This window comes from Macrobrachium nipponense, chromosome 4 (assembly GCF_015104395.2).
Source record: "Macrobrachium nipponense isolate FS-2020 chromosome 4, ASM1510439v2, whole genome shotgun sequence".
In the NCBI taxonomy this organism is placed as follows: Eukaryota; Metazoa; Arthropoda; class Malacostraca; order Decapoda; family Palaemonidae; genus Macrobrachium; species Macrobrachium nipponense.
In genome coordinates, this window is record NC_061100.1 from 18,414,393 (window position 1) to 18,428,054 (window position 13,662).

A 13,662-nucleotide genomic window follows, 5' to 3' on the forward strand; every position below is an offset into this window, starting at 1 on the left:
AAATGCTACATTTTCTTTGTCTATTAAAGAAAACAGAATCTTGATCGAGTGGCTTTATAGAAGTCCATTGATATTAATTACCAAATTTAAAATAAATGAATGTTTACTCTTTATCATTATTAGCAAAACTTACAAAGAGACATACGTCAAGAAATATCCTTTGGTTCTCAAACTTTTTAACTCATCTACCCCCTTATGAAGTTTCAAATTTTCTGTCGAGCCCCTAGACTAACTAAAAAAAAACGATGTCAGAATCAACTAGAGTAGAATTAGTTTAGTACTTGACATTCGGTATGCTAAAAAAAAAAGTAACACCTAGTAAGAAAATATGTTTGGAACTTTAGATGTACGAGTATATGTAACTTAATTCTCCGGCACGTTAGTTATTCATCGACTCCCTTTTGACCCCCTGACTCAGTTATTCATCAACCCCCTTTTGACCCCCTGACTATTCATAGACCCCTTGGATGATTCTATTGACCCCTGGGGGTCGATATCGACCATTTTCAGAACCCCTGCTTTAGATTCTGTTGTGTTTAATTACCAAGATTTTTCCAGCAGTTGTTTGAAAGTTTAGCAACAAGCTGAACTAGATGAGGGAAATCTCTATTGATGTTAATGGTCATTTAATATATTCCTCTATATGAGTCTGTATTTTTGTTTTGAACTTGAGAAGGCTTTCTTCTGGATGATTGCGGATGCAATTGTTCTACTAGGCAAGTAGATGGAACTATAATTTATGAAATACCCAGTTTCAAAATTTTTTTTGTAAAATATGAAAATTCCTGGAGGCTACAGACATCCAGACAGGCAGGAGAGCAGTACTCCACTTGTAGAACCAAAGAATTGTAACATCGACTGTCACAAAGTGACTCTTGTCTTGACAAATGCATAAGATAGATTACAATGGGTTTGCATCTTAGGCAAATAGTAGGAACTGTGGCCATGTTGTCGAGAACCTAATACTATTTGGATGCAAATGTTATCAACATGGCTTCTCAACGTCGATATCTCAAAGGCAAAACAATTCTATAAATCAGGATTTCAGTGGTGCTCTGTTCTGTAACAGGACTTATGACACTTTGTACTGTTTGCTCATCAAGATAAGTAGAGTGGGGATGATTGTATTCATAATGCTCTGTCCCATAAAAGGGTTTGGCTCACGCTTGATTCAATCATGTGGCCTACATTCAAACTGTTTGTAATGCTTCCAGCGGTGGAGGAGATTTATGTTCTCTTTGGCAGACGACTTCTATTCTCCCAGCACATATTATACAAATAAAGAAGGCTGATAATAAAGCACATGCTGACTATTCACAATAAGGACTGGAAAGTAACAGATTTTATGCCTTGTAGAGGAGATTCTTGTGAATTACCTCTCTTAACAAAAGGGCCTGAATCTGGCTTTGATGACGTTCCACAAACCCTGATCAGAAATACTTCAAAATGGGCTATATTTTTTATTCTTAGCTTCATAAATAGATGGCACATAATGCCTTAGCATTTGCATTAATGAAGATTTGCCTTTATTAAGCGTTTGTTAAATGTTTGCAAGCAAGTAGTAATTGATCCACTGTATCAACATCATTCGTTCATAAGCTTGTGAGTGAGGTACAAATGAAAGTGCAGGTCAGAAGCTTATTGCTTTATTCAGTCGAAGATTAAGCCAGCACAATGCAAGCACGGGCTCTTGCTCTAAGAGCAGCCCACAAAACTTTATTCAGTCAAAATTCAACAAGGTCAATGGCTCATGCGAACCGCAAAGTAGTCCTGACCTCTCGACAGAGTGAGGAAGGGAATTAACTCTGGGCATCCTTGTTTCTCCACAGATGCAGAATGACAGATATATAGATACAAAACATTTGAATATAAAATAGATATACATAGTTAAATAGCTGGCAGAATGATGCACAGAGTGATAACAATACAGAAAAGGTGGCGATAATAATGTTGGAGATATTTACATAAAACATGATCACGAGAATCTGTTTCTCTCAGCCGCGTGGCAACCACATGGTTGTTCTTGTGCCGAGAAAGTTAATTCGTTAGGTAGGCCTGCCACGTGGGTCTACCACGTGGGGGCTACATGGTAATGGAAAAAAATGGTTAGTGTGTATTCAATGAGGTGTCAGGAGTATAACAGTGGCCTTTCTCTAGCCCAGTGATTCTCAACCAGTGTGCCACGGCACACTGGTGTGCCACGAGATTATTTGAAGTGTGCCACGAAATATAGTCATGGCACACCAGAAAATACGAAAAATGGGTATAGATTTTGGTTTCACATGAATGAAAAGTAACGCTTATTGATACTGACAATTATTTAAAATATAGCCTACTTTGCAGTTTACATAAGTAACTTTCAGCCATTTGAGTTCGTCATAATATTTATAATAATTCTACAATTAATAAAAGTTTAATATTATAAGTGGAGATGGCATTCGGTATTGTGATGGGCGTCGTTCTGTCTGGGATGTATGACGTGGTATTGCCTCATGCTTTCAAACCGTTTTTAGTATAGTTCCTTTTGTTTCAACCAAAATAGTTGCATTTTAATGTAGCACTGTGTCTACTTGTAATGAGTACATTGCTATGTTGTTATTGAATTTTGATCTTCAGGCTGCCCGTTGTTGCTATCATCTGCAATCGATGTTAGGAGTTTAATCACTTCCAAGTTTCATAATTGATATATGTATCATATACAAATGATCCCTATTGTTGTTTCTCATCTGACAGCGCTTCATGAAAACATCGACCACTATTTTCCATCACTGAGCACAGAGAAGTATGACTGGATTCGAAATCCTTTCATGAATATTCCCTCTAATATTGGATTACAGTTGTGTGAAGAAGAGGAACTGGCCACCATTTCTAGTGACAGAGATCTTAAAATAAAACATTCTACTGTACCTATTGACTCATTTTGGATATCTGTTCAAGAGGAATATCCCACATTATCTAAAAAAGCTTTATCACTTTTGTTGCAATTTTCTACATCTTATTTATGTGAACTTGGCTTCTCAACCCTAAATAACATCAAAACTAAGAAGCGAGAGAGACTACGCTCAACTGAAGAAGAAATGAGGGTCTGCTTATCACACATTCGACCAAATATTGAGAAAGTCGCCAAAAAACACCAGGCACAAGTTTCACACTAATCATCTTCACAATTTACTCTAAGAAAAACACTGAAATAAAGTAAGTTCATATTTAAAAGTGTTTTATTTCTTAAGTCTGTAGTTCCATCTCATATTTACAAGTATATATTCTCTTAATTTTTTCTCTTAAATTTTCCAAGTGTGCCGTGATATTATTATAAGATCCTAAGTGTGCCATTGGTAAAAAAAGGTTGAGAAACACTGCTCTAGCCCAATGCATCCTCAGGAGAATCCATTCCAAGACTGATGTACAACTGACAACACCAGGCCGTTATCATTTCTAACTTACAAAAAGCACAAGATACTCTTTGGATTCTTTTATTGAATCTTTTATAGTCTACAAGATTTTCAGCACAAGTACTAGTAGTAACATTGTGAATTATTCAGTATTAAGTGGAGGAATGATTATGGAACTTGTACAGAGTTTAACCTTTTTTGCAAAGGCAATACTAAGTATGGCAGGGATAACCACCAAAAATTTAATTTCATTTATTTTTGTTGATGACGTTTACCCATCATCTATAGCATTAAGGATGGTGATAGCAGAGGGACAGCTTCAGCTTATTAGTAACAAAAGGATTACATGGGCTGTAAAGGGTGGTTTTAATTCTGACATTCAAAACAAGGTTAGTTTACTCTGTTGCAAAGGGTGAGCATCCAGATCCAAGTCGATTTAGAAATGGAAGAAGAATGACTTTCGGCAGAAACCGGATTTCCTGGAAGAACAATTGATAACATGAATTTATGTAAAGTTGAAGTTAAAGTTGGCAGTTCCAGTCCTCCACCAGGCTACTGCCTCTCAGGCAGACGTCAGTTGGGTAACCCCAAACCCCTACCATGACGTCACTAATGGCAGTAACCAATAATAGAGAGTCTCACTATGGGAACGCTGGCCCTGAGATTACAAAGACCAGCTCGCTGCCACCTGTACCAGCCAACAAAAATTTTAGTCATCCTGCTGAGAATGTTTTAATGTACTGTGGTGATATTCCTTTGGATCTCCACTTCCACACTTCGCTGGTTTGAAGTTGGATTAGGTTAGATTCAGAGATGAGCAGTTTTCCCAACTTGGACTGTTACTGTTGCCGTAAATGAAAAGTTTTATTTTCGTATTAAGACGACCATCTGCAAATGCCATAACCATCCTACTTCGGAGTTCATTGTGTTCGGATGATGACACCTTCATTACTCTCATCAGGCCACTTAAGTAATTGACAGTTGCTTCTTTCAGATAACCAAATTCAAATTCTATTCTTTATGTGCCTGACAAGAGGAAACTATGTGTGCTATATTTTTTAGGGTATAAAACAGATCTTGAGAATTAGATTCCTATGTGTACTGCTAGTTCCAAATGTGACACTGTCATTGGATACGGAGCAGTTTTCCCTGGATGTTAAACGTGCCAGTTTCTTACCCAGCTGCTCTTCATTTATTATGAGATTTAAACTGTTGCAATTGTGATGAAAGAGATTTAAATTTGCGAAGATAATATTTTCATATTTTATTCTGATTCATGAAGGCTTTGAACTTCAATTGCAAATTCCCAATGGTTTTAGAAATTTAGAGCCTTTTTTTTAATTTTTTTTAGATAGTACAGACCAAGGCTTTGGTGTAACTACCTAGGGTCCCAAGTTGCCTGTCTATGCCAATCAAACCCTCAATCATGAATGAGTCTGTTTATGATGAATCGTTCAGAATAATTAACTATCATATTCCGGCTATTTGTACAAGCTAACACTAGGAAACCCTGACAGCTCTCTGTTTTTACAAGCTAACACTAGGAAACCCTGACAGCTCTCTGTTTAACAGCCCCTTTAATAACCTTTCTCGTGATGCAGAAATGTAATCACTCCCAAATCAGTTAAACACAACTGAAGTCCTCATCAAATGGCACAAGTATACCACAGACCTCCCCAGTCCCCAAGGTGCCCAGATGTACTCCAGCCTCTCATACTGATTACTCATCCACATAGCTATATTAATCTATCGAAAGAAACGTCATTACCTTAGGGCTCCAAGTGACAGAATTTATCATTTCCATAAATAAGGCGTCCTGTACGGCCTGGCAGCTGGGAGACTTCGAACACTCACTCCTACAGCCATTTGGTTGCCCGAGGGTGGGAGCAGTTTAGCAGAATAGTTCGGTAGATTATAAAGCAGTGTTCCGGTAACCCTGTGTACCTGCACCTCTTTTTTTACTCCCCTTCAGAGGTAGTCGATGCAGGAAAACAACTGCGCTAAGTTATACTAATCGAGTTCGTAGCCTCTTTCTTCCATCTTATTTTCTCACCCTCTCCTAACAATAATTGATTCATAGTAAAACTGCTTTGAGGTCCTCCTCTTGCCACGCCTTCAAAACCTCCGTTACTCTCTTATTTCCCTTTCAGCGTTGAATGACCTCAGAGCTCGGCCCTTGGGCTAAATCTAAAAATAAAGTTCCAGTTAATGGGTTGAGTGAGGCCGCAGAAATGTACTGAGAATATTGAATTCCAAATGCCCTGGAACAAACATAACAGACGACAAGTATCTAAACTTTGAGCTGTGTAGCTAGGAATGAAGTAGAGGGATGTTAAGTGAAAATGACAAAAATTTTATTACAAGAGTCCTCTGCTCTGTACAGACGTACAATCTGCAGAAAGCTCTGTATAGTAAGGTCATCACAAGAACACAGGAAACTGTGTAAATCAGAGCTCAGTCAGTGAGACTAGAACTTCATGTTTGTACTTTATATGTATGTATTTCTATAAATAATTAACCAGAGCAACTCTTTCAATGATAGGATCACGAAATTCCTATTATTAATATTTTTTTAGAGGTAATAAACGTTTGTCACTTTAATGTCCCTGGTTTGTCAACATTTTTACATTCGACGAGTGGTTTTCGGTACGAGCACCTTATGACGTGACCAGTAAACAATTCAAATTCAAATTCAAAAGCTTTATTTCGGACACAAATGGACATAGACAAAAATACACGTAAACATACATAAAAAACCCTCAGTTGCTTAAATGGAGGAAATTGAAAATAAGTATAAGAAATGATTATGAAGAGGTGAAAAAAAAATATGATATGAATGAGATTCGAAATGTGAAATTAAGTGATTCCTCATACTATTAAAAGGACATGTATATATGTAGCGTATCACAATAAAACATCATCGAGAAATATTCTCTTCTTACATAAGTAGCGCACTAAACGCACGAAGCATAAAAATAAGGCTTTTCCAGTGCCTGAAAATAATTGAATTATACACATAAACTGGGTGGGAAACCTTCATCATAATACAGCTTCCAGAATTCAACAGATTTTCAGATAGCAAAGACATCTGCTTCAACGTCAGCTGAATAACCTTAAGTGATTCTACTGAGCACTGTGCTTGAAAATAATTCACAATGCAAAGGAAATGAGAGATTTCTTCCACCCAAATACCTTTCCAATTGCTGACATAAATGAGATGAATAATTACCGTAAATACTCGAAAACCTAAGTCTTTTGTTAAGATTTGGTTTCTGTTTATTTTTCCGTTATTTTGTTATCATCACGTTATTTCTCTTATTCCGCTTCCGTCACTGGAATCATTTTTTTCATCTTGCTCTATTATTACTATTACTATTACTAATAATATTGGTAATAATTCTAATGATAATATAAACTTGAAGCGTGTATAACCAATTGTGAAGGTTGTAGGTTTAATTTGTGAATGGTTTCCAGCTCTCCCTAATTAACAACGTAAACAGGGTACAAAGACACGGTTGGTTACCATTCCTGTTATACGTAGTGCCAATCGCTTTCTGTTCTCTGGTTATAAATCATTGTCATATCGCGCTCACTCATTCCAGACTCTGACTCTGAGTTTCGTTTTATGCATTAACATTCAATTTCTGTTAACAGGAGACAATTCTGTCATCATGGAATGTAAATGTATATATATGCATTATAGTATATTCACATCAACCGTGTATTTGATGTCTAGGCCAGTCCCTTACGACGCTCCTGATTGGCTGTTGATAAGCCAGTCACAGGGCTGGAAACTCTCAGTCTCTCTCGAGAGTTCATATAGAAAGGATGTATGTTCCACCTCTCCTTAGAGATGCATTTGAAAGACGTATCCCTCAGGAGAGGTGGAAGATACATCCTACCCATGTGAACTCCTGAGAGACACTGAGAGCTTCCAGCCCTGTGATTGACTTATCAACAGCCAATCAGGAGCGTCGTAAGGGACTGGCCTAGACATCAAATGCACGGCTGATGTGAATCTACTACAGTAAAGAGCTAAAGGTACCAAATCAGAGAGTAAGCTTTCCCTTTGCAAAGGAAATCAGTCATTAAGAAGGATAACTGTAAGAGCTATAATCATTCTCATCCTTAATGGGTAGGGCCATCGCTTGAGAAGGCTCGCCGCTAAAGAAGACCATTTCCTTTGTGTCAGTGCTCAGAGCAGGCAGAAAAGAAAAGCCTTCAGTAGCATGAGAACTCAAAGGGTCACTTTTGACAGGAATGCTGTTCCCTTCAAAGCTACTCAGAGACTGTGGATATTGATATTTCCTATCGTTGTCCTCAGCAGCTCCTTCATTTTCCCCAGTGGTCGAATTTTGAAAAGATTCCTTCAGTTCCTCAACATATATTAATGATTCCTTCAGATATGAGAGATATGTCGTGATACTTGAAGTCTGGCAATGTTTCCTTTGCAAATAGAATTTGAGCAACTGTAGGTATTTGGCCTGTCTAAGGGCTATCTCTGAGACGAACATCAAGTTGGAATCTTTATAATCGAAGAGGGATACGACCAGAGTTAAAAGTGTGACCACTTCATCAGAGAAAAACAAAAGAAATTTTTCGATGAAAGCTTTCCATTTTCGCATTGTAATATCATCGTCAATGAAACTTTCCATATCAGACATTGAAATACTAGGGAACTTACACGAAGGACTCAGGGGGACCCTTGGCCAACAATTAGAGGTGGGGTCGTACTGGTGAGTGCCAAAGATAAACATGGCCTTGGCCACAGCAGGTTTTAGCAGCAACCCCTGATAAGCAGGATCTAACTCTCTGAATTCAGGAACTGAGCCAAAAAATCTTCCTATATTTTTGCAGAAAACAATGAAGAGATTCTCAATGATGTCCGGATCCCTCTCGTAATGGTGGTTCGGAAATTCAGGAAAGGTGAGACACTTTCGGAGGAGCTTCTGGAGGTCAGTGATTTTACTGACAGCGTATTCATCGACTGGGTCTGTTCTACTTTGCTGCACGTCAGTAGAACGTCCGTAGTCTTCGTGGTCCCGGTTATGACTAGATGCATCATTAAGTTCTTGCTGTGTGTCGAAACTGGTCTGTTGTGGAGCCCCTCCAAATCTCTGGTGCTCTAATGCTATCTGTTTCCGTCTCTCGATCTTTCGATTCATGAGAGCCTTCCTGTCCTCTTCGTTCATGACGAGGGATTTGTCCATCCCTGAACTGAGGCATCGCTCGAACCTGAAGATTAGATATTTATTTAGTAGTGAGACGTCACAGAAGTGACAGAACTACAATACATTCACGTCAACCGTGCATTTGATGTCTAGGCCAGTCCCTTACGACGCTCCTGATTGGCTGTTGATAAGCCAATCACAGGGCTGGAAACTCTCAGTGTCTCTCGAGAATTCACACAAACAGGATGCATGTTCCACCTTCCTGAAAGATACTTTTGAATGACCTATCCCTCAGGAGAGATGGAACACAGATCCTGCCTATATGAACTCTCGAGAGAGACTGAGAGTTCCCAGCCCTGTGATTGGCTTATCAACAGCAAATCAGGAGCGTCGTAAGGGACTGGCCTAAACATTAAATACACGGTTGACGTGAATCTACTATAGTGCATATACATTTACATTCCATGATGACAGAATTGTCTTCTGTTAACAGGAATTTAATGTTAATGCATAAAACGAAACTCATGCAAAAAAGATGCAATAACCAGAGGACTGGATTGCAAAATCAACTGGATAATCAGTATATTATGGATAACAGAAAGCAGACTGATCTTGGCTGAATTATGTCTAAAGTATGTGAATAGACATCGATTCTAAAACCCCAAAGTCTGACCATTTCAAACTCCCTAATACTTAGTCTTGCCTGATTAAGAATAAGGGCTTTAAAAATTTAAGATTCTTGTTTAAAATTGTCAGACTTATGGATTTTAAAATAGATGAGCATTCAAGAACTTAAGCCACTACTTAACCAAGACCAGTCTTCCTTTCCCTTATCCTTATTATACTAAGAATCACGCAGGAATATGAACACTTGGTATTAGAATATGTTAAGCCTATTTTCACTCGATCATTCTTCTGTAAAAGCAGGGAAGAGCAATGGTAGTGGAAGTGGTTAAAACCCGAAAGTATTATTGTACTCTGAAAATGCTTCCAACATCACAGAATGCTGAGGAAACGTAATTTGCAAGTTGATAACAAAATGAATATTAATTGCAGTTTCCAGTGGATCATCATCATCATCATCATCATCGCACTGACTTGTGACCATATCTGTTTTGCAGGAAACCTACAACTTGGAATGATTCACGGACGTAATATCAGAACACGTTTAGTCTTGTAGCTAATGATAAACTTTCAATAAGGGTCCATTCTTTTTCCATTAATAGAGAACGAGAATTTCATACATAATCAACTTATTACCAAGGGCTGACTAATCAGATGGTTTGAACGGGGGTTAATCATAGTGGTAGCCTATTAGGAGGTCGTGAATAACAGGTATTCCATCATATACCAATGGTTACTGAATAATTTTTCGTATATGTAGAAATTTCTTTATATATTTCTTTTATGAACAGGGCCTCCAGTATACAAAGGCTTTGGTAATTGTAACTCTCTCGTGAACTGTAGGCCATATTTACTACAAAAGTGTCTCTCAGTGAAGCAGCAAAATGTGAGTTTTGAAGAAAAGTGTGCCGGCCACTAATAATTCCAATATGGAGACCATGTTTCCAAGATGGCCCCCAGCTGTAGCAAAACTTATAAACTATTATAAGTTTCGCTTTTTTTACATTTCGACGTTAATTTATCAGTTCATTTTTCTTAAGTGGCCCATTTAAAAAAAATGTAAATCATTTTTTATTTGCAGTCTAAAACCGATTTTCTATATTTTAAATTGAAATCACTCGTTCCTCTGATTGATACGTCACCACACAATGTAGAAGGAAGGAAGGAATATAGAATTTAGGCCAAAGGCTGGGACCTGTGTGGTCGTTCTGAGCTGGAAGGGAAATTGAGAGTACGAGGTTTAAAAGGTGTAATAGGAGGAAAACCTCGCCGTCGCACTATTAAACAATCAGAACTCTAAGGTGCATTGACAGTACCACCCCTTACGGGGACGCAATGTAACGACAGTTTTAGAATAGCTTACCCTGTAAGACCATCTCATAGAAAACCAAAGGTACCCTCAACGAATACCTCATAGAAGACGAAGGATAAGAAAACGATGGATACCCTCAACGAATATCTCATAGAAAACGAAGGAACAGCAGCTCCGGCTGTTGGCTCACCTGCATCGCTGGCAGGACCTCCTGTCTTGAACTATATCGCAATGACCATCTTTGAAGCAGATGAACGTTTCCCAAAGGCTATTCTGGACGTTCCGTCTGAAAAAGGCCCTGCACGAATCGCAGCACAAGGCTCCGAAGTGGCTGCTCTTGGCGCTTCTCCCGCAGACGCTGCAAACCTGGAAGAATAAGAATAAGAAGAAGAAGAAGCAGCAGCAGCAGCAGCAGACGAGGTATACTTAAATACTCTTTAAAAGTAAAGTAGAAATATTGTATCATATCTAATTCTAGAAAATCTTCTGTATTTTTTTCAGGGTTATTTTTGTTGCCAAAAAAAGGTCAAAGGGATAATAGATGATTGAATTAAAACATTAAACATTTTGAAGTAACAATAAAGTTTAAAGTTAAACTAAATAATGGAGTAAAGTAAACAATTAACGGCTTAATAAGTTTTAACACCTTCATAAATCAGTGTAGTAGGTGCCCGCGCAACTGTTTGTGGGAGGTGAGCGCCTAGGAACCGAGGGAACCTCAGTTGGCAGTTAAGAGGGACAAGTTTCATTTCTGACATTTAAAAACGAATCCGGTATTTCTACAGAAGCAGTCCGCACGGACTGCAAGGAACTTAACCGCGGATACAAACATCCACTAGGGATTGGGGCGTTCCAAATGTATTTCCCGCCGTGTTTAGTACTAGGCCCCTGGGGGTTTGAAATTACAGTCGTCCAAAGTTAAATATTATATTAAAATTTTTGTTCAGTAGGTAAAACTGCATTATAAAAAACAGGCAACTGCCAATAGGTTCTAGGCCCAGCCGTGGAATAAGTTAATACCTATAGATCCTACCACGAAATCCTTTGCAAAGTGTAGCATTTTAGATCTGTGATTTTAAGTATAGTTTATTGAAGGAATTATCCCTGTTTCCTACTAACTGCTTAATTTCTGTGTTTGCAAATTATCAGTAGAGAGAGAGAGAGAGAGAGAGAGAGAGAGGAGAGAGAGAGAGAGTAAGGCATGGAATTCAAACCACATTTCACCAAATAAAAAAAAATAAAGGCAAGGACCTTCAGGGCTGATGATATTTTTTTTCCAAAATATTTGACCGTGTCCTCTTTTTCAAAGTCACACGTCATTTGCCTGCGACTTTGAAGTACTGCTTCTAATTAAATTTCTTTAATTGTTCATTCAAAGATGCTTTATAATCCCCGCCTTGAAACAACATCGTTATCAATGTTTGATTGAAAACCAAAAGGCTGGTGCATAATGAGGACTCCTACTGAAGAAAAAACAGCGTCTGAATTAGCAGACAACACAGAGGAGTGACAAGGATTTGAATATCCGGGAAAAAGAGACAAATCTGGTGATAGGTCTAGGAGGGTTCAAGAGACGGTTGATTTGTGAGAATCGTCCTGAAAAAAAAGTGGGCAAATCGGTGCCGTGAAAAAATTATGATGTTACAACAGGGCAGAATGAAAAGACTTTTATGAGATGAGAATACGTGGAATAGGGAATGTAAGGGGCGAGATTGAGGAGGCTTCAGGATAACTATTGCTGGAGTTGAGATGAACTGAAGATGAAAACGCAGGTGAAGTTCAAGTTTCAGTTATGACACACACCAGGGAGCACCTTAGTGGCGTGGTTGTTATATGGTCTTTACCCTGCCACCACGGTGGCCGCGAGTTCGATTCTCGACCATTCTATTGAGGGGTCAGAGATGTGTATTTCTGGTGATAGAAGTTCACCCCCCCATGTGATTCGGAAGTCACGTAAAAACCCGTTGGTCCCGTTGCTGAATAACCACTGGTGGTTCCGTGCAACATAAAACCACCATACAAACAAACAAACACACACACACGCACACCAGGGCGACCGCAGTGTTGAATACAACCACATCATTAAAAATTAGTGCATCATTCAATTAGTATATCCTAATTCCCTTACTATTTAATTTTCCTCGCTTTGAACCTAACCAAAACAGGTCACGAAATGGAACTAAAACACCTTCCACTCATTTCGTTTAATCCACTATCTTTCTCCAGATATGTCATTCCATTCCATAATGTGGAATAGCATTCGATTATGGAACATCATCTCAAACAAGACCGTCCCATCGTTCCTGCCCATATTTGTGACGTCTTTGGTAGGTGGCCATAAAAGAAAACAAAGAAAACAAATAGTTTAAGGGTCACTATGGGAATTGTTTGCCCACACCCATTCTCTATCTCTTTCACGACCTTGTGTGAGACCTTGTTAATCGCCAGGTACTGGATGATAGTTTCCTAGTTTTTCACTCGAGGCGGGTTGGGGGGGGGGGGGGGGGGGGTGGGGGGTGGGGGGTTTTCAAATACTGACTGATGATCTTTTTTTTTTTTACCTGAACCTGTCAGACTCAGATCAGCCACGTGACGTTATGCGCGAAGTTGTCCTATTTTGGTCAGGAGCGGTCTAACCCCGTACTCGATCATTCCTGATCTCAACCACATACCTTCCTGTCTGCGTTACTCGAGGGTCTTCCATTCGAAGATGTTGCACCTTCTTCTGGGTTGTACTCTTCCAGTTCCTCCTTCGTTATGTCCGTTTTACCTTCACTAAATTCCATGAAATCACCGTCGTCCTCTTCCTTGATGCCAAAGACGGATGATGGATGGTCATCCTTGAATTCATCGCAGAAAGCCATTTCGCCTTGTGTTCAGAAACGAGATAAAACGAGTCAATGAAATTTACATTTCCCCACTATTTGATGCTAAGGTAATTTTAGACACATAGGTAATCCTCAGTTGTCAGAAATATTCTCAATGATTAAGAGAAATGGTTGAAAAAAATGAATATATTTCTCTCAGTAGCATAAGCTTTATTGGAGGAGTCAGAGTCAGTAATTGTTACTGAATATCCTAAGAACAAAGTCTAGGTTCAATATACGGAAAAACAACCAAACTTCCTTTTTGGGGAGGGAAAATAAGCCACAATTTCCTTAAA

General features: G+C 38.8%; 1 protein-coding gene across 1 annotated transcript in view; it reads right to left on the reverse strand.

Moving 5' to 3' along the window:
* Nucleotides 1-10,363: 10,363 nt before the first annotated feature.
* Nucleotides 10,364-13,662, reverse strand: part of LOC135211289 (nuclear hormone receptor family member nhr-91-like) — a 5,719-nt gene continuing 2,420 nt past the window's right edge. Inside the window, exons 2-4 of the mRNA XM_064244607.1 lie at nucleotides 13,172-13,368; nucleotides 10,690-10,865; nucleotides 10,364-10,400 (exon numbers count right to left, since the gene is read on the reverse strand). Coding sequence (XP_064100677.1) covers nucleotides 10,364-10,400; nucleotides 10,690-10,865; nucleotides 13,172-13,363 — 405 coding nt within the window. The 5' untranslated portion in view covers nucleotides 13,364-13,368. The remainder of the gene's footprint in view (nucleotides 10,401-10,689; nucleotides 10,866-13,171; nucleotides 13,369-13,662) is intronic.